At 34.9% G+C, this 22,842-nt stretch overlaps 1 protein-coding gene across 1 annotated transcript in view; it reads left to right on the forward strand.

The window, feature by feature from the left end:
* The window catches only part of LOC140158829 (rap1 GTPase-GDP dissociation stimulator 1-B-like), a 105,798-nt gene that overhangs the window by 72,159 nt on the left and 10,797 nt on the right, over positions 1-22,842 (forward strand). Inside the window, exons 6-12 of the mRNA XM_072182061.1 lie at positions 2,554-2,706; positions 6,019-6,147; positions 7,346-7,471; positions 9,248-9,421; positions 10,795-10,929; positions 14,895-15,041; positions 22,410-22,535. Coding sequence (XP_072038162.1) covers positions 2,554-2,706; positions 6,019-6,147; positions 7,346-7,471; positions 9,248-9,421; positions 10,795-10,929; positions 14,895-15,041; positions 22,410-22,535 — 990 coding nt within the window. The remainder of the gene's footprint in view (positions 1-2,553; positions 2,707-6,018; positions 6,148-7,345; positions 7,472-9,247; positions 9,422-10,794; positions 10,930-14,894; positions 15,042-22,409; positions 22,536-22,842) is intronic.

Raw genomic sequence — 22,842 nt, forward strand, 5'->3', positions numbered from 1 at the left:
GCTTCAATAATGCAACAACAGTCGTATCATGAAATCAATATTTTATTTGACCTTTATTACTAAAAAAATTATAAATTTGTAGCATCTTCTCTCACATTGTATAGAATAGGTCCCATGTGTTCTGTTCTGTCCAATGGCTTAAGGTTACCATAGTAAATTGATACAGCGCACCTGCAAACCTGATTACCTCATGAGGACACAGGTTGCCACTGCACATGACCCATTTGGGGATTTATTTCTCTGTTGATTGAAACAAATGTCATACCTTGGGCTAATATAACAGGGTGTTGGTTTTGACATTTACCTTTAACATATCAGTTTCTGTTTGCAGCTAACTTGGCAACATAATATTGCAGCTAAATTGGCAACATAATATGTAGTTTCGTAGGCGTGTGCAGTGTGATCCACATATTTGTATCCATAAAATTTAGACACACAAATCAATTATTTTAAAGTATTTTTCCATTCCTTTCAGACATTAGGAGCTCAGGCTTCTAGCTCAATCTGAGCTCAACCAACATGATATTTAAAGCAATAATGTGTGATTTGCTCATAGCGATGCCCTCAATTTTTCATGAATTTATACTTTTTGCATGATTGTAATATGGTGTACTAAAGTACTCTGTGAAAGACTGAGCCTGAAGTGCTTTAATTACAGTAACAATAGTTTTTGATTAAAACCTGGGATCCTGGTTTTATTTGCCAATTCCCCCAAAGAGCTCAACAGTTAAAATGGCTAAATAAGTGGTTTTCTGTCATTTTACCTCATTATTTTAGCTTAAAATGATCAGAAAACCTCCTTGGCAGTTGTTTCTATTAATGATTGATAATTTTTGGCAAAGAATGACCAAATTAAAATTTGATCAAAATCATACATTATGGCAGGGTTGTTTGATTTAAATCAAAGTTGAATTGCGAATTAAATAAAAAAAATCACTGATTTAAATCAACTTTTTAATTTTGTTACCATTTTTGATAAATGTAAGTTAATTTCTTTCTTAAATTGACTGTTTTACTTCATTCTTAGTGCCTTTTCAACTTTTAGATACAATTAAAATACCTCTATGATGTAATTTTATCTTTTGCTAAAAATTCATCTTCAAGATGCAGAATTCAACAGGCTAGCTTTTTCCCACAATTTTACAAAATTTTGTGTTTTTGAAATTTTCCATTTTGATATTTTGTAAATGCCTAATAGGATTGCGCATCTGTCTAGCATTCCACTGATCTCATTTGTCTTGATCATGGGGTAAAGCAGTTCTTGGAATACAAAAAATAAAAATTTGAAAAAAATCAAAGAAATCAGCAACCCTGCATTATGGCTTTAGTAGTGTCACATGTTTCATTAGATTTGGTTTAATGAAGGCTTCATATCCACTTTGGTACAGCAGATTTCTTTCTATTGTTAATGTGATCTTTGATTTAATGTTAAGATTTTTAAAATTGGTTGAAGTAAAATTCCCAGTAACAGTAATAAAGTTGCTTCCAATTTGGAAACTTGAAAAGATCATGAAGTAATTGGTTGAAAGGAAAAGTAATTGCCATGCAAATAAAGTGATTCTGAAAATTTGTGAGATAAAGTCACTTTAAACAGAGTGTCTCACCGTAGGCTGTGTCAACTGTGCTGAAATTGAACATGGTTTAACTTTCACTATGGTCAATAGACAGTTGTCAATATCAGACAATGTGTAACCTTTAATAAAATCACTGCGTACATAAGAAAATGAATTCACTTGAAGTGAATATTTGGTATGATTGTTAAAGGACAATACTGTCTGAAAGAATTTACCCATTTGATATCATCCTTTTGTGGTCAGTGATGGCTGAAATTGGTTTTTATAGCAATTCAATCATGGACTACTGCAGAAGACCAACTTATATGAGTATCTTCAAAACTGGCCAATTTTAAAATGTGACCTACTTATAGGAGGGATGAAAAACAATTTATTTTTTGAAATATTTTTACTCATGATTTTTCAGAAAAACTAAAAGTAATAGAGCATAACATCGGTTTCATTGGTTGAATGGAAGATGGTCATAAGTGTCAATTTGGTATATTCTTGACCAATAAATTAAAACTACAAAATTAACAAAGATTTCAACAAAATTTTATCACAGTTTTCCTGTTTCATTATAAGGCCCCTCAAATATCTTTCCCTTTCATTGCCCGACTGACCCTAATCTGGGAAAAAAAAGCTTTTATTGTATAAAAGAATACAACCTTAATTTTGGAAATTCCAGAAAAGTTGTTTTTCATTTAACATTCTGAAAAGTGTGTTTAAACTGTTTTACCAAAAATCACTGTTATCAGTCAGTGCTACTCACTATTTGGAGTGCAATGACAAGCAAACAATTTTTTTGGCATAAACCTCATGCAAAATAAGCAGAATAAAGACAAATGAAGTTCTGGTGGCAATAAAAGATGCTAGATGGGTTTGAAGAAACATATCAACTCCCTTTAAAGTCACCCTGATACATGTGCAATAAGATTCAATCAAGTGGTGGACTTGTAACATCTTGCCTTTTTTCTTTCCTTCCATTGTTTCTTTACAGACGAGGCTAGACTAGCCATAAGTCAATGTGGTGGTCTGAAGACATTGATCAATTTACTTAAGACTAGATTGGTTACGGTGGACAAAGGCTCGCCCAATGAGAGGCTACGGACGGTTGCCTGTGGCTTTCTTATGAACCTTACTTATGGCAATGGTAAAGGAAACATTGTGATTGTGTTTGATATTGAGTCTAGTATACTTTGCTTTTGATAATCAATGCCTAGGGACCTGTGTACATGGTGTATCAAAATGATTGGTCCCATCAGTTTTCATTGATACAGGGTGTATCAAAATTATTGGTACCCATCAGTTTCTGTGTTTATTGACAAGCCTGCTTCTTCTTTATGGATCATATTGAAATGACCAAGATTTATAGTTTTATGATCATATAGAACATTCATACACTACGCAAAAAAAGTTTCTTTATGGTTAGGAAATTTACCCACTATTAAAATCTAGCGACTAATTTTGTATGTTTGCTAAATAATCGCATGCGGATGATTGTCCTGCGCATTTTGATACCGCAATCATTACTCTATGACACTCCTGAGAAAAGATATGAATGTTTAAGTAACACGAGGTCGAAAAATGAAAATTGCAAAAAGGCCTATTCAAGTTTTCAGCATAAAAGAACACAAAAACAACAAACATGCAGATAACATGTTTTGTTTAATTGCTGAGCACATTTCAGGCATCATACTGCCGCTTCCAACTTCACTTGAGATTAATCTCTTTCTTTACCAGTCTTTCAATACTTTGTGTGTCCCCCGTTGGCTTCCCTTACAGCAGTCACGCGGCGTCTCATGCTCCTAATGAGGCGTCGAATGTTACCTTGTTCAACCCTGTTCCATTCGTTGATAACGATGCGACGCAATCCCACCAGAGTTGTATCTGCCTTTATCTTCTTGTTGACTCGTCTCTTGTGCTGATCCCAAAGGTTCTCCAAGGGGATAAGATCAGGGCTTCTGGAGGGCCACTCAAGTGTCTCAATTCCTTCTGCTTCCAGGAATGCAGCTGTAATCATGACCTGTTTTGAATCCCTTTTCCATATCCATCTCTCAAAACGTAAATGTCTTTATAGTACCCACTCACCTTTGTCTTTCATCATTCATCTGCACAATAAGCAAAGGATTATCCAACATGCATCAATTAAAATGCTTTAAATTAAAATTGAAAAGGCGGGAATAATGAAACCGTCTTGGATCAGTGAATCAGCTCTAAAACCATTGAATAGACTTCTTTGCAATTTTCATTTTTAGACCTTGTGTTACTTAAACATTCATATCATTTCTCAGGAGTGTCGTAGGGTAGTGATTGAGGTGTCACAATTGCAGGACAATCTCCGCATGCGAATTTTTAGCAAATGTACAAAATTGGTCGCTAGATTTTAATAGTGGGTAAATTTCCTAACCATAAAGGAACTTTTTTTGCGTAGTTTATATAAATAAGGTAGCTCCTCTGTTGTATTTTGATATAGCGGTCTTGTCCATAATCACTGAAAACTGATTGCATTCAATTTACTTATTTATTTATTGTTTCTATTTATGGTGCCGATTATGTTTTATACATTGATTATTGATGAAAAGAAGTAACATTTTGATCAGTATTCTGTGGGGTACTTGTAATGTTCATAGTACAAGTGAAGAGCCCAGATACAAAACATGATACATGACATGTGCTGCCTTATGGTTTTTATTAGGGGTAGGTTAAACAGCCATTAACTGCATGAGAACTACCTGCCTATTAGTCAAAAAGAAGTTTTCATTATCAATTGGACCAATCAGCAACATTGTTAGAATAATTTCACCACACACAAAAATTGGGGTGATTTATTTGCAAAGCTCCATTCTGATTGGTGATTAAAATGAAGATATCATGTAATTGACCAATCAGAGGTAATGATAGATTGGCAGGCAGTACTCAGGGGGTTAAAAAGGCTTATTTGATGCAGTATGATCTCTTGAGTATTTTGACACATTTGAGTATTTTGACACATTTTTCATCCAAATCGGCCAAAAAATGAGTTGTATTTTGATATAGCGGTCTTGTCCATAATCACTGAAAACTGATGGGTACCAATCATTTTGATATATCCTTCAATGGATGAGTCTGCGCTGACCTATCAAAATTAAACATAAGATAATATGTAGGTTAATTGTACAAGTCATAAGTCATAACCTATATATTCTGGACATTTGAAATCCATACACCTATAGAAGACATGACCTTAATCTTCCAAACAGGGAGTATGAAAATGGGATAACCTAAATGGGTGACTCCATTTGAAATCTACACCCCCTGTGTTAGAGATTAAGGTCATGTCTTCCATAAGAATGTATGGCTTTCAACGGACTAACCCAATGTTAGATTTGGAAGAGGCAGGCTTTTCAATAAACATCAAAATTGATGGGTACCAATCATTTGGTAAGCAATCAGTTTTATTTTGTATGTTTGTTAGTTGCAATGAACTATATTTTAAAATAACATGCCCGTTGTTATGTGTCCAGGATTACAAAATGAATTGTCCAAGTTTAGAGTTCAATTGAGACACTGTAGATACTAGAGGAATACAATGCAATTAAATCAAAAACACCATATTTTAAAGCATTGTATCTGAAGTGAACAAGGAAAGCGACAGGGAGAGAGAGTGAGAGAAAGAAATACAGAGATAGAGGAGGGAGAGAAACAGAGACCACATAACAAAGATTTAGAGAGAGAGGGGGGAATGGTGAGAGAGAAATATAAAGATGGAAAGAGAGATGAAGCTAGACTAGCCATAGGTCAATGTGGTGGTCTGAAGACATTGATCAATTTGCTCAAGACTGTATTACAGTCAACAAGTCACCCAAATTATGAGAGGCTATGGATGGTTGCATGTGGCTTTCTTATGAACCTTATGGAATGCTAAAAGCAACATTGTGATTTGTAATTACTTTTGATAATCAATGCCCACCGACTCTGCAATATTTGGTTCTTGTCTCTGATTTTCCACTCAAATAATTAGCTTTGTTTGAGGGCTCCATTCTTCTTTTTGACATTTGTTGCTACATGACAGAAAATAATATGGAAAATTTTGACCGCAGAGGAAAATACTGCAGAAAAAAAATTGCTGCTGCATTTTGCAATGGTAAAATGTGTGCAAATTGGCAAACATATAAGCTGGTGTGGACATTCCAGACACTGCACTTGCTAAAGGTCTGGTTGGCCCAGCAGAGTGTTGCAGCATATGAAGCACATGGGTGCATGCTTTATTTACCCTATTACACCCAAGTTGTTAACAAACATGCAGCTTGATTTCACTTGCACTCGACTTGTTTTCACCGGTGTTCGACAGTTGTGACATCGTCCTGCCCTCACCTATATTCTGGCCTTAAAAAAGACAGATTAAGTGTTATGTATTGACCTAATTCAGATAACATTTAACATTCTATTGATTTTGCTTCCATTGTTTTTATTTTATTACCAGGCCCATTACAAACAGAGGCTGTCTCTTTAGATGTTGTTGAATTGATTGTCAGATACCTACAAAGTTGTTCTGATGATGTGGTATTTTGTGGTAAACTTATTATGTGTGCTGGAAATATGTCTGACCAAGGTAGGTTTATTAATTGATTGCTTGATTGATTATTTAATCCAATCGATTGGATCAATCAATCAATCAAAGGGTATTTTGTTTTCAGATAAAAAGAAATGAATGTTTATTTGTACACATCATTTTAATGCCCTAAACCAATATCTCAAACTTTTAGTGTTTGCCCTATTCTTGCCCTACTGGTTTTCTCTAAAAATAAATAAATAATACTAGTTTTTAAAATGGGAGCACTAGAAATTGATCCCAGGAGTCACAACCAGTACACCAGTGACAAATGAGTTGCAATTTCAGTCATTTTAGGTTTTTAGAATCTTGCATCCTATACAGTACGTAACCTAGCTTCCAACTACTTAACCACTTGGACAATAAGCTTTTTTTTATACTCAGGAAGGTTATTCTGAAAAGGTAATAATGATAAAATTGGATGGATGTTTTTGGACAATACACATGATTTATTGGGCAAGCTAAGAGTTTTTTTATTGGGCAAGACGAAGCCATCCAATTAAATTATACGTAAGCTTCATGCAGAATAAAATGACCATAGAGTAGAAGATATATGAATATTTAATAGATGGGGACATAAAGAATGGCATCTCCTATTTCGCATGCATATTCCACTAACATAAAAGCAATATAACATAATAACCCAGATGAATTTGGTTGATGTCAACACACTAAAGCTGATACTATGTGGGATAATGTTACAGAGTACTACAGATATTACAAATTCACATTAATGTTACAATATTATGCCACTAAGCTGTACATTTATCTATTTTTCCAATGAGTAGCTCCAATGGTATCAAAAGTACATTAAACTTGCCTGTACTCTGTAAAATATCTATGATTATTTGTTTAAATATGAATTGATAGTTGAAAAGACTGTCTGTGAATTGATAGTTTATATTACTGTCTGTGACAACCACATCAAAATGGTTTAGTTATAAATACTAGATATGTTCTGTTGTCCTGGTATGGTACAAAGATTTTTTTACCAATCTAATACTATTGATGGATATCATAAGACATATTACTAGAGTTGTTTGTTTTAAAACTACAGTATCATTACAAATTGTAATTAATATCAATTTTTGACAATTGCATAAAAGATTTCATGTCATCAAAATATTTTCCGTACAATATTGTGTTTCATGGTTTTCTTGCTAAATTTGGGTTTGAATTATTGAATTTCTATGCATAGATTGCAACAAAGTAGCATTTGAAGAGACTGGTATATGTGAGATATTAACAAGAGGTCTGGGTAGCGTGACAGACGCTGAGCAGCTGGAAATGATTCTAGAAGTCATCTCATCACTAGCAGAAAATGGTAAATATTCAACCACATCCTCAAATAATGTTTAAAAAATGTTATATCTCATAGCGCATCCATTTCAGCTGAAATGGCAAATTCATTTTTATTAAGTTTTTTTTTTTTTGCTCTAAAATCATGAAATTCTGAGAAATATTTGAAGAAAATATGTTTAGGTTTGAAAACTGTTGATATTTGTACTTCAGTTGTGTAAATTAATCACATTTTTATACTGTGTACTTTTGAACATGTGAAATGACCTCTTAATTCAAAATTACGTTTAAAAAATCTTTAAACAAAAAAATACATTTTGCATATATTTTTGAAGCTGTGAGACATTTATTTTTTTATCCTTTTTCACACTTTAAGTTTACAATTTTTATATATAATACTGGCATTATTATTATTATGTTTTATTTGAGGTTTTTTTAATTAAAAAATGTTATAGAACTACTATTACATTTTTTAATTAAAAAACCTCAAATATTGTATTTGGGATGACTCAACACAGTCCACATGATTTTATTATCATTTTGTACTGCTGATAAAAATGCAGAACATAGTCAGCTATTGATAAACCATAGCAATGGGGATATGTTTCTTAAGAATTGCCTGTGTAAGCTAGAATATTATCCTGCATGACAGTTCCCATCTGCAACCAGTAACCACTAATAGTTAACATGAGTGCTACTTGGTGTAAGGTTCAAGTAATGTTACAACATTTCCATAAAAAATAGATTTTGTATTTTTTCCATAAGTGTCAGGTGTTCACTATCAGATATGTGGCATGTTTAATTTTGAGCCAAACGAATGAGTTAAAACAAAGAAAATGGCTATTTCATTCCAGCACATATTATCATCAATGTGTGTATCAGTCTGTTGATTATTAATGAGATAAACTGACTCAATGTGTTAATTAACATCCAGTAGATTCACACTCGCAATGAGATATTTGAGCCATATGAAAGTTTTACTATTATTTTGATCATATGAATTCAATCTTATGTTCTGTAATTTTATTTAAAATTTCAGATTTTTTTTACAAATATAGTACCTCTTAGGTTTGCAGGTTATGTTAATTCCTTAAAAGGGCACTTTGTTGTTCCCAGGCTCATCCCCCCAAACTTACTCAAAAAAATATGAGACTTTTACACTATTAGGGAACTAGAATAAACCTTTCTTGCAGAATCATTCGTTTGATAAAGACATTGTCCAACCAATTTGCATTTTCTGTCTGTCAACAAATAGAAATTTTTACATGCAATTATGCAGAACTTTCAAATTCAATGTCTGAATGGCCTAAACCTTTGGAAATAAGTTTTTTGATTGAATATCTATTGAAGTGTAACTTTAAAAAGAAAATGCTAAAATCATGAAATGCCCCTGTAAAGTACATTACAATTGTGTAAAAATCAAGAATTTTGAAGAAAAGGGTGATGGTGTCTTCTTCAGCAATTATTACAATAGTGCTTTAGTCGACCAAATCAGTAAACATTTGTTCAATACATTGTTAAACATCCCACATTTAGGGACGCACCATTAGACTTCAAGAGGGGTTAGGAAGTTGTGGTCAGGGAAAGTTTTTTTTTGCTGCTTAATTTCATGCATTTATACACAGTTAGGTGGGGAAAGTTTTTTTTTTTTTGTGTGTTGGTGGGGAAAGTTTTTTTTTTTGCTCATGTAGTGGGGAAGGTTTTTTTTTGCTCAAAACTTCCTAGCCCCCCCCCCTTGAAGTCTAATGGTGCGTCCCTTACATACAACTTGTTCTAATCATTTTCACTTCCATTTATTCAGATGCAATGAAATTGGAGTTTGCCAAAGCTGACTTAGTAGAAACCCTCCTAAAAGTGGTAGACAAATACGCAGGTAGTAATCGAGGAGCAGCAAGAGGGCGTGTTAGTCTGTCAGATGAGGAGTTTGATGTGGAGAAAGTCTCTACTGACATCGTTATTCTGCTGCTTACTGGAGGTGATGTTATATATTTAATTAGATTTTGTCTAGACTGAAATATGAACTATGTTATTATATTTCACAAGTGTATTGCATTCAATTTGTTTATTTATTTATTGTTTCTATTTATGTTGCCGATTATGTACATTGATTATAAATGAAAGAAGTAACATTTTGATCAGTATTCTGTGGTATATTTATAATGTCATAGTACAAGTAAAGAGCCCAGATACAAAACACGATATATGCCATGTGCTGCCTTATGGTTTTTATAAGGGGAAGGTTAAACAGCCCTAAAAAAGGTGATACTTCAAATTTCTTATAGTGGGAATTCCAATTGAATGAACGCAGCTTTCAATAGCATGACGAATATTTGCGTACACTCCATGATATACGCCAGCGTGTGCAACTGTGCGTGAGTAACGAGGAAGTGAATCTAACCATGCCAACGCACTCGTGATTGGTTAGCATTGTATCCAACGTCGTGCGTTCGCGTTGTAGTTTGAAATACGCGATATATGATCGCGGTTGGATCGAGTACAGCTATTGAAAGCTGCGTTCATTCAATTGGAATTCCCACTATAAGGAAACCGGCTTATTTGATGCAGTATGATTTCCTGAGCATTTTGACACCTTTTTCATCCAAATCGACCAAAAAATGAGTTGGTGCTGGCCAAAACAAGTATTTGGACAGGGGGTTTGTTGAGGGTCTGAAAATCAATATTTTCATCAACAATCATTATTATATGCCTAATTCTGTTCAAGTTGGTGTTGATATGTATGTTATTGATGTCTATAATTCAATTTTTGAAAGTTTGTAAAAATTGGAGTAGTCGTTTTCTTAAAATGGCTGTTTATTCAGGTATATCTTCACTTGAGCAATAAATAAAAGATTACAAAGGGCAGCCTTTGGCTGGATTGTGCTTAAACTTTCCCAAACTTTATTTAACCCAAATATCAGGCTGACAAGACTTGCCACGCAAGCAGGGGGAATTTGTGTGAGCTTGTATAATAGTTTTATATATTTTATTTTAGATCAATCATGCTGATGCAAATGTAAGCAAATCCCTCCTAGAATTATTTGAAGCATTGCTACAAGTACACACAAAACTTTCCTTATTAGTCCGGTATGTACGGGAATTTAATGATGACCCCCCAGGACTCTACCAAACCAACTTTTTTAGCTTCCTTTTAATGGTCCTATAACACATTCGAGATGTTAACAAAAAATAATTCCCGGCACTCCAGCCATATTCAGGTTAAAGGTCAACACAGTGGTCTGAATTCTGTGTCACCTCTATTGGAGTTAAATCAGCTAATTACTATTAAAAATACAATTTTTATTACCAAATTTGACCTAATTTTTTTCTGTCTTCCAATTTTCTTTTCAGATGAAAGTATGAGATATTTATTTCAAAATGGAGAGGGCAAATTATTCATGTTGGTATTAACTGATTGGCTGAGTTCTCCATCACCGCTTTACAAGATATCAGCTGCATTAGCACTAGGAAACTTTGCAAGAAGTGGTAAGTAGATGTGAAGTGATGTGATGAGTGGAATGAGTTGTTGGTTGCACTGTGTCAGTTTCTATGTAATATTTTTGCTCATTAAGGGGGCAGGCATCACTAAAAGTGGGACATTTTAGACATTGTTTTGTATTGTATTGTATCTTTAAACATAATGATGATAGGTACATAAAAGTACACATTTTCAGAAAGGAAATGATGCAAGAAATCCAACTAGAATGACAGATTCCTGCAAATATGAGCAGTTTGGTTAGCCTGGTTGGCTAGAAGGCAAGATGATGATCATAATTACTAAGGGCTCATATTGAAATTCCCATACACAGGAAGATGTGCGCCATCCTACAGCTTTTCTGTGCTAGCCTTCTTTTGTTAAAATCCTGGGCAGGGTGTATCACTGATGCATATAATCCATCCGCTTTTATGACCGAAGCTTTCCTGAGGCGGCGCTTAGCGACGGGAATCCTGTCTTCTTTCTGTGTGAAAACGTGGTAGGGTATTTCAATATGAGCCCTAAATTTTCAATATTGTCTTCCTTGCCCTGATTTTAGTGGCTGAAACAAACACCACCAAATTGCATTGAACACAGATACAAATACTGTAAAGTATGAAATGTTTAGGTGCATGAACATTTCCATGGATTCACAACATTTTCATTCTTGCAAATATTTCTTTTTCTTATAGGCCTTTAAGAAAATATAAAAAAAAAAAAAAAATTGTAGTTAGTTCTTTTCAAACTGTGAAAATTATGTGCTGTGAAAATATTGTTTACAGTATTTATATATTGCAGACAACAATTAAATTCAAAACAATACAATTTTAGGTACAAATGATTTATAAAATACAAAGGCATTCTTGTATTCCGGCAAATGTATTCTTTCTGAAGCAGACGACAAGTTTGTGTGTTTCACAAAATTGTCAATAATCTAATCAGATATTGTGTCCCACAAGCAATCAGTCTGCCACAGTCTGACTGGCAGACAGGCAAATAGATATGAAGTTAAGAGCAAACATTTACAACATTGGTATAGACCAGTCTTGTATGTCTGTACCAACAATAGATCCATTAACATTGGAAATAGATGAACGGAATATTCGGTACTGGTGGAGATGGCGGGGAGAAATGTGTACACGCTATTACTCCTCATACTCAATTAAGCGATATTATTTTGATATTTCTCATGGTGCATACATCAATAAAGAACCCTATCTACTCCAATCCAGGTATTTAGTCAGCTGTCGTATAACCCGATTTAGTTATGAGCATGATAAACTAGCATTCCAAATATTGAATTAGGAGTGTTTCTACCCTCAAGCTGGATCATTATACTTAGCATGATTAAGCAGGGATGTTAACATCCTATTTCATGCACATTTTGAGGATGATTTGATGCTGAAAACTTGTATATAAGTAGGGCAGTATCACTGGCCTATCACCCATCAAAAAGGACGATTGACCTTTACCAAGAACTAATCAAAAGTTATTAAAGGGGTGTGACCAGGTCAACAGCCTCATCCCACCACTTAAAATTTTAAAAATGTGTTACTTTAGCTATTATGAATGAAAAAGTAATAGCCTCATCTCCCATAGTTGCTACCGTATATAGGGTTCAATGGACCATTGTGAAACATGTTTTTGCTTCTAATTATCGTTATCACTAATGCAACATGGCTGAATGTTTTATTTAATCACATGGACACAGTAACATGATATTGATGGCAGATCAGGGTTAGAGTACCTTTCCCTGGTTAATTATACTCATAATAAAAAATACCCCCTTTCCCTAAACTGCCATTGATTGGAATCCTTTGCTGCACTTGAGTTGTATTTACCTCTTTTCAACACCAAATTATTATATGTAGTAAATAAAAGCCATTGTGATATATATGGCTCGTGATATAAAGGGTTGTCACATTTCCATGTGTAAAGGGATCAGGAACAGCCTGTTGGCTCAAGGGTCATTAGTCTGAAAAGGGTTCAAATTAGGGTGTGGGCATTTTAAGTTCGGATTAGGGATAAGGCTAGTATTAAGGTTAGCATTGGACTAAGGGTTAGTGTTAGGGATATGGGTTAGGCTAGGGTTAGGGTTAGGGTTAGGGTGAAGTGTAAAGTTAGGATTATGGTTATAGGGTTTTCATACTAGACTATCGATGTGTAACCAATGGATCAGTTGCCAGAATCTACATCTTTTGCTTTGTCATTATTTTATTTGTTTGCAGTTATTATTGTTTCACTTTAGCAAGTTACCTCAAGAATTGTTGGCCCCGCAAAGTCCAGTGAACTCTCTACATGCAATCCACCCTAAGATAACAATTATTTTTTCCAATATAATGATTGGTACTTGATGGTAGAGTCGTTCTTGCCCTTGGAAGCTGTAATTACAAATTATTGATTTACCCTCAACTGGTTAGTGCATACTATGAACTGGTACAGTCAGTGATCAGGCTTATGTTATCATACACAATTTGGTACACCAATTAGGCAACTTTGTACTATCATCCCGCAACTTACTAATGGTCACCATGATTTGGGCTACTTTTGAGCTTGAGCAGGAACATGTTAATCTTAGACCATTTCAGTGGATTTTGTTACAAAGCAACAAATTATGAAATTTTTGAAGATGATATTTAGATCAAACTCGCAGAAAATAATGCAATTTTAGATCAATTTTGTCTCAAAATGCCCAGTTATATATTTCCGCCCAGTTATATTTTGGGCGGATTTTTGTAAATTTGTGAGCCTGGGAAATGGCTGAAAATTTGTTCAAACCTTGTCAGTGATGTAAACAGTGCAGTTCAACCATGCATTGAATATCACATTTAGAAATTATACCACATATTTACTAAGCTAAGATTGGACTACTTTTGAGAGATATTCCTTTTTTACATTCCTCAAAAATTGGGCTACTTGAGAGGCATTAGCCACAGAAGAGAAGATAATGGCAACACTGCTTATCAAAGTACTGGTCCGTGATGTGGTGAAACTTGTACAGGCTCTATATAAATATATCATGACAATTATGAGTATGAACTTTTTGCACATGCTCTCATATAAGTGGTATTACATAGCAAAAGTAATTCAGAATATTTTGGTGTGATTCCAAGTATTTTAGCTAGTGTAACAAAATGGGCTATTCCAGTTGAAATCCTTACACCTCCTATGGTAGACATGACCTTATTAATCTCCTGTACAGAGAGTGTGAATTTCAAATGAGTTTACTGAATGACTGAATCTTTTATCTAGCCATGATGGGACAAGTCCGGATAAGAGAATTATGTGTTATTCTACATTGAATGTCTGAAGTACTTAAATTGGGAAAACAAAAGATAACTTAATATTTGCAAATATCACTGAAAGAGGGTATGTGAGTCATGTATGCAACATTGATCCTTCGAAATGTGTCAGAGTATGAAATTAAAATGTCAAAGCATTAGAACAAGGTTTACTATGAAGATCTTACATCCGGATAACAGAGATATCCTTATAATAGAGATTGGATTGTATTGTCTATTTTTTTGCAGCAGCTTTGTATGTGTTGACTATGGCAAAGGGAAGCAGATATTAGGTTATATGAATGCACCAAAATATTAGGTTTATTTTTTTATTATTGTTTGTTTTTCACCTGTAGTTTTGACAATCATATTGTAAGATTGTAATTATTTATAATTTGTTTAGAAGAGTGGATGAGTTTTGTTCAGAAAATATCAAAGTGGGTGAAAAATGGATGGGTGTGGCTTGCATTCAACAATTTAGCATTCCTGTTGTCGGTTTAATTTGTTTAAAACATGAGAATATTTAGTAAAAGCTATTGTAATTCCGGTGGTTGCTGTAATACACCATTAAAGTAATTTTTTGTTATCTGTGTTTTGTTTCCTTGCAGATGAACACTGTATCAAGCTTGTAGAGCTTGGCATCTTAGGACCACCTGTTAAACTTATGCTGTTATCTGTTTTTTGTTTCCTTTCAGATGAACACTGTATCAAGCTTGTTGAGCTTGGCATCGTAGGACCACTCCTTAAACTAATACGTAAAGATGACAATGCTGAAGAGGACTTTGTAGACATGAGATTGGGTCATGCTGTGCTTAGTGCTCTCAGAAATCTAGCTATATCAAGTAAGTGTGAACAAACTATAAAGAAGATGAGAGATCCTATTACAACTATCGATAAACTAATTAAAATTATAGACCATTCACCAACTGACGAAGGGACTTTTCCCTGTTGGTGATTGGTCTGTATCTCATTAGTTTATGATTGTAACTCTTTGGTGTCATGATGTATTCAGATTTTTTTTAATTAGTCCATCAAGTCGTTAAAATCACAGAGTTTTGGTTTATAAGTTTTTCCAAGGTTCCTTTGACAGCATTAACCATTGCGTATATGTGCGCGACGTCAAGCATGTGCATTGGACCTTGTGCAAAATAATACACGCTGGACGGCTAGCAATACGCTTAATTTGTAAAAGGAAATCTGAATAACATTATAAAACTTTTACTGGAACTTACTTACTTCTACAACTTGCTATACATTACATCTCACACCACCAGTCTTCATCAGGCAACTGACACACTATGCTGGTTAAGTATCACATGACCAGTCCAGCGGATCAGTTGCCTGATGAAGTCTGGTGATATCAGGTGCAGCATAGCATATATCATATTATACAGACACTCAATGTAATGGAAGCACAAAGCACTGATAAGTTCCTCCATTCAGAAATTAATTTATTAACGCAAGATTGGACAAACAGCTAGTGTAAATGAACCAATTTTAATATTTACCAAAAGCAGCCAGCACATATAGACATTAAAAGAAAACCAGTGCATCTGGCTGGATTCGAACTGGCGACCTTTGTATTACTAGTACAACGCTCAAACCAATTAAGCCATGGAGGCACACTGGAGAAGAGCGGAAGATTTAAATTTATAGGTGTTACGTTTGAGTGATGTTAGTGGCATTCCTATCGAAAGGCATCAGAACTGCATATTTTTATTTGACATATACGAAGTCACATAGGGATGAGAATTATATACTTAGTTCTCTGGGTTGATAGGATGAACATATTTTAATCTTAACCCAAAGCAGCCAGTGCACATAATAGACTAGTTAAACCATAAGAAATATTTATAGCAACTTTTATAATTTTACCTTACTTCCTGGATAAATGGTCAGTTAATAGTTATATAGAACAGCTTTTTCACAGAAATCAAATAGTCGTATTTACAAGGAAAATTAAATTTAACAAGAAAAAGTGAAGGCAGCAATTCAAAGAATGTAGCAAAAGAAGTGCCCAAGCGTTCAGCAATAGATATATGCATAATAAATGATCCAATCTTTTGTCTATAGTGACATATATCAAATGTTTTCAAATATACATGTAGGCATCAATGCAAATACCCAAAAATCTATTTTAACATCATAACTTTCAAACAAAAAAGTGAGGTTTCTGACCTACAGCTTTAAACAAGTCATTAAAAATTTGATATAATATTTCTTATAACTTAGTTTTTGCACATATTTTTTACTACAGTCTGCGTGTAAGTGATTGCATAAAAATGTTACGAAAGTTACACTTTTACTTATTTTTGTCACACTTTTTACACAAATTTATCCTTAGACATCACATTTTGTGTAAATAAATATTAATTAAAAGGGCATTCTAGCGGGTACCGGTACCAAATTGCAACAAAAAAATTTTTTTTTTTTTTTCTTTTTTTTCGGTTTTGTAGTGTCTCTGGACCTAGACCTAAATGCTAGGGTCATGATTGACCTAAAAACAAATTGAATTTTGCACATTGTTTTGTGTTTTTAATCTGAAAATTGATACATAGTTTTCATGTCATACTCTATTAATGATATCAAAATGCATTCAAATTCAATGCATTTTGATATCATTAATAGAGTATGACATGAAAAACTATGTATCAATTTTCAGATTAAAATCACAAAACAATGTGCAAAATTCAATTTATTTATTTTTTAGGTCAACCATGATCCTAGCATTTAGGTCTTGGTCCAGAGACACTACAAAACCGGGAAAAAACTTTGAAAAAAAAAAAAAAAATTTTCGGGTACCCGGGAATTTCCTGCCCGGGTAATAGGATTATCGGGCGGGACTCGAATTCCCGGGACTCACTCAGAGCCTTATCCACCACCCCCCCCACTTTCCTAAAAAAAAGTTGAGATTTTTATATCACTGGAAACCTCTGGCTACATAATGGTTATGTACAAAATATTTCTTGCAGATTAATTCGTTTAACAAAGATGTCGTGAAATTTGAATTTTGTTCTGGTATACCAGAATCGGAATCAACTGAAATTTTGGGAACAAGCTTTTTTTGTAGATATCTACTGAAAAATGTTATAAAAAGAGGATGCTAAGATCACGAAATACTCCTTTAACACAGAACAGAATATTTAAGGGCTAAATGGATACAGTTGAGTGCATGCAATATAGAGATGGTTCTAGACCTTATCAAGAACAAGGCAGCAGATTAACTAAGAGACTCACAAAAATGGTAGGCAAGGATAAGAGGCAATAATAGGGCAATAACAACATCTACATCAGATGAACCAATGGAGTCAGATAAGATGAAAACAGAAGAGACAATGAAGAGGCAACATCACCATCTTGCATCAGATAAAATGAAAGACTCGCAAGAATGGCATCAAGGACTAGGAAACGGGATAAATGTGCATCAGATGAACTAAAAGACTCATTTGAATGGGCCAAGGAAAAAGGATTATGAGGAAAATGGAGGAGACAATTAAAGGTGACATCACCATCTACACCAGATGAATATCACCATGTACACCAGATGAACTAAGGACTTTCAAGAATTCTGACCAATTAGGCAATAGAACCAAATTAGTTTGATCTATCCATCCATCAATGTTTGTTCGATCCTTATTATGTATCAAATTAATTAATTGACAATTATTACCTAATGAATATGTGCATGTAATGATATTGACCAATACAAATTTACCAGTAATTTTGATTAATTAGTTGATAGTCCATTAATTACAAGCTTCAAAGCATCATTGACGGTCGATCCAAAGATCGATCAAACCAATTTGGCTCTGGTACCTTATTAGGAAAAAGGATAAGAGAGAAGCAGAGGAGACAATTAATAAGCAACATCGCCATCTATACCAGATGAACTAAAAGACTTACAAGAATAGTGACAAATGACCAGGAAAAAGGATGAGAGGAAACAAAATAGACATTGCAGAGGCAACATCATCATTGATGAAGTAGAGTAAGGAGCTTGTGTAGTGCCTCTCTTTTTTTCTCTTCTCTATGTAGACTGGTGTTGCACCGAATGTGTCTCATAACTGCTTGGCTTACAAGAAAATGATGTTGATGCCGTACTTGGTGTCTTTGCTGAGTCTGATTTTGTACAGTAACCGATCTTTTTTCTCATTTCTAAGTCTTTCTTTTTGTTCTTATCTTTAGGCCTAGCTCTGTAATCTGATATTATAATGGCTATGGTATAAATGTATGGATTGACAGCAGAATTGATGGGAAGAATAAAAACAACAATATAGACATAAACAACTGGAGATATGGTCACTGTGGCAGACTGAACCAATATCCCTATCACCACGATGGGCACCCAGCACATGAAGTCAGTCAGAACGATTGCTCCCATCCTAATAGCTAAACCAATCTCTTTGTTGGTCCCAGAACTTTTTGTTTTTCCACTAACTTGTTTGTAGATAACAAAAATATAAATGTAGCTCACAGCCACAATAAAGAAGCACATGAAGTTTATACCAAGGAAAAGAACTATAGAGTAGTATTGCCCTGGATCATTACTAGTTTCTGGGTAGATGTAATCTTCCTCATAGGTATTAGCTCTGTCAGAAGAAATTGATTCGTAGACATCAAAATCGATTTCTCCAGCTTTAAAAGATTTGTTGAGAAACATATGAGCCCTTACAAAGGGTAGGCCAATGCAAACCTCAGAGACATCGTAAAAATCTGGATTCATGTCACTGACACTGATTGGAATGATGCTGAGACAGATAGCAAGACACCAAAGACAGATGATAGTTATTGTGGCTGATTTTTTGGTGAGTCTTTGTTTCCCTCTAAGAATCTGTCGATGCTGATGAGGGTGATGAAAAATACAGAAGCTTCACTTGACAGAACAGAGAGTACTCCTGCCAATTTGCAGATAGGACCATTCCTCCAGTCATCAGATTCAGATGGAAAGAACTGTCTATAGCAGGGGTTCTCAATTAGAAATGTTCAAGGGCCATTGACGGGCAAAACATACTTCAAAGTTGCTTGCTTGAGGGCCAAATGCACTTGAATTTCTTATGTTTTCCTTTATATTTTAGACCAATTCAAGGGCCAAACACAATTGGCTGGTGGGCCGGATTTGGCCCGCGGGCCGCCTATTGAGAACCCCTGGTCTATAGTATGCATCCGCTGAGGCAATGATCAACATATATGTTCCCATTAACAAGTCAGAAGCTGCAAGGTTCTCTATCAGGAGGACTTGGATGATGTTTTCTCGGCCACGCTTAAGACATCTCCACAGCAAGATGGACAGGTTTCCAAAGAAAGCAAAGAGAGCAAAAGTCCACATGAAAGCTCTGACAGAAGGGTGAGGAAGAAGACGAAGACACGTCAGATATGGCTCTCTTAGATTTTGGGGTTTGCATTTGTCCCCATCTATAAAACAGCATGTAGCTGGCTCATCAACTAATACATATGTATCATTTTGTACTAATGACATAAATGTACTCTTATCTACTCTCTTTAAAGGATTTCCTCGTAATTTTATAAGATTGATGATTGGCATTTCTCTGAATATATTTTTATCTATCCTATTGAGTTCATTGTTATTTACTTCAAACAGCCTCAGTTTGGGGAAATGGATTACCTCATTGCTATCACGAATATCATTACTTGGGCCCAATTTTTTTGATTTCTGTAAACCATACTCAAGAACTTTGATGTGATTTCCAGAGAGATTCAAAGCTAACAATTGTGGAAGACTCTTGAAAGGTTGGAGATCCATGTGTTCAAACTTGTTGTAGTCTAAAGACAACTTCAGCAATCCGGGTGTAAGCACAAATGTGTCTGGCAAAAGAGAAGTTAATTCATTTCTAGAAATCAAAAGTTCCATCAGTCTCTCGGCTCCTTTGAACATTTCAGGATCAATCTCTGTTAGCCTATTCCCACTGAGATGAAGTCTGAATAATGAGTGGAGTCCTCTGAACGTCTCCGGTAAGATCGTTGTCAGCTTGTTATCATCTATATACAGCCACCAGAGTGATTTCAAGTCTTTGAACATTCCTGGCTGAAGACTTGCGATATTATTGTTATCCAGAATAAGGATGCGTAACAAATTGAGACTCTTAAAGGTCCCAGGAGTTATTTCTGTGAGATTATTCCTACTTAACTCTATGCCAGCTAGAATAAAGTGATTGATGAAAAGCTTTGGATGGAGACTAGTCAGCTGGTTACCGTGGATATCTAGAAAGGCTAAGAAAGAGAGGCCAATGAAAAGATCAGATTGCAATTCCGTCAGTTTGTTGTCGCCTAATTCTATGATATGTAACTCAGACCAGCCAAATGTTCCAGATTTAATGCGAGTGAGAAGATTCTTGTTCAAAACCAGCCGATTAATGTATCTCAAATCCAGAAATGAACGTGCATCTATGCTTTCAAGGTAACGTCTTGATGCATCCAAAACTTTTGGGGGTTCTTCATGTAGAAAGAAGTTATTGGCTTCAAAGTTAGGATGCAGTAACAATGTCTTAGACACTTTTTCCTTGCATAGAATCACAAATTGTTGGTACATTAATCTACACACACAGTGAGTGGCGCATAATGGTAAGTGGCCCCTGGACTCATTTACTCCGATCCAGCGAACAAAGTTAGGATGATAATAGTCGGTATCAAGCGCGGACTCCTGTAGTTGGTATGTCACTTTCCATGCATTGTCTAGAATGTGGCGATGTTGATGTCAGAGCATCGATCTGTAGCATTCAATAATTCTGTTTGAATGGCAAGATTAGCATCCATCTTGAAGTGAATTTCAAGCTTATTTGTGGGAAGCAATATGCTGCATGGATTGTTTTTTCCGGTAAAACCAATGGTGTTTTCATCGTAGATGATATAGAATTGATGAAATTGTTTCCAGCTGGCGAGTGACTCAACATCCAAGCGTATTCCATGTTGGCTAGTAGTGTTCAGTTGAAGTACACAAACATCACATGCAAAGGAAGTATTCAGATATAAAATCTGATCGTCAATGTCAGAAATTTGAGCATTTGCACTGCACAAATATGTGTCTACTGAACAGGATAGGTTAGTGTCTATATATGCTGCACTTTGACCCACTGGAAGTCTGGTAATTCCTAAAATAAACTGCAAAATGATATAGCAAAAGAATGACGCTCCCATTGTGATAATGTGCCTTCTGCACCTTTGTAGTAAGATATTGGTCGATTCAAAATTCAGTGCAGTATGTGAGAAAATGTTTTGTGTTGTCTGGCTGTAGGTTAAGACTCGCTGTTTGCAAATGAGGAACATAAATGAAGAATATAAGGGAAGTTCAGCTACAAAATTCACAGTTTAGAAGTGGTTTTGATTGGTTATAAGTACTTGCAAAACAGCGAGGGGAGGGGGTTACTTCCATGTTGAAGTATACAGGCATATGCCGCCCAATTTGGTCTGTTTTTCATAGCAAATCCCTAAACGGGGGCGTAAGTTTTTCACAGAAAATCCTTAGACATTGGTACATGTTTAAAAATTGTTCAAAAACTCCATCTCCTTAAAAGAGCAAAGGGTTTCAGTTTTAAATTACTCCTAGAAATGGGGTAGGCTTTTAAAACTTGGGCAGCACACCCTGTCAAAATTCTAGTGTCTTCCTCCCCAACCACATCCCACCCCCTCCCCTACCACACTCCACCACACCTACCTCAGGGACTTGCCATCTGTTTTCAGCTATAAAATTCATTATGAGAAAAAAGTTTTGTGCTTTCATGGTATAAGTTAAGTCATTTCAACAAGACAAACTGTTTGCAAATGAGTTTCAACAAAAGGGAAGTTCACCTTCAAAATGCACAGTTTAGATGTGGTTTGATTGATTATAAGAACTTGCGATCTGCATTTTTCACCATTTTTCACTATATATCAAACAGAACTAATATTTGTATTTTTCCTTTCCTGATAGTAGAGAGCCAAGTTTCCATCTTTGCTAATGGCATATATTTGGTTTCATTTGTCATGCAAGTGTTTCCAAATTGAGCAAATGGAAAGTTTCAAAAGTAGTTTAGTGCCCATTCCAACAAGGTCATTACTTTATTATGAAAGAAAAACAACAACAATATATGCGCTTTGGAGGGAAGTATTAAGAGAAGAAGTATTAAGAGAAGAATAGAAACTTGCTAATGGATGAACCACCAATTTCGGATTCATTTGTAATTTGATTTCTATTTTTGTGTTTGTTTTGTTTTCAGAGGTAAATAAACCCTTGTTATTACAACAAGATACGCTGGCTACCATTCTGCCTCTTATTCATATGGATATGCATCCTGTACAATTTAAACTACTGGGAACCATTAGAATGTTGATAGATGGACAAGGTAAGACTGGGTTACTCTACTCCCGTTACAGAAAATACAGCATTAAAAAAAATATCCAGTTCTGCTAAATGAAACATAACTAAATCATAATCCTTTAGTTAGTTCTAACTGGTGATAAAAGCATTTTTTAATATTTGGCCAATTTGGGGAAATAAGGGCCAAAAACATGCATTTTTATGTTGTTTTTCATATGCTCTGACAATCAAGCCCTAAGACTTGTACTAATACTAATTTCAGGTTATGCATTTTAAAATTTATTTTCTAATATCTTAAAATTATGAGCAAATCCATAGCCTATATCATGCAA

The sequence above is a fragment of the Amphiura filiformis genome, chromosome 8, assembly GCF_039555335.1.
Source record: "Amphiura filiformis chromosome 8, Afil_fr2py, whole genome shotgun sequence".
In the NCBI taxonomy this organism is placed as follows: Eukaryota; Metazoa; Echinodermata; class Ophiuroidea; order Amphilepidida; family Amphiuridae; genus Amphiura; species Amphiura filiformis.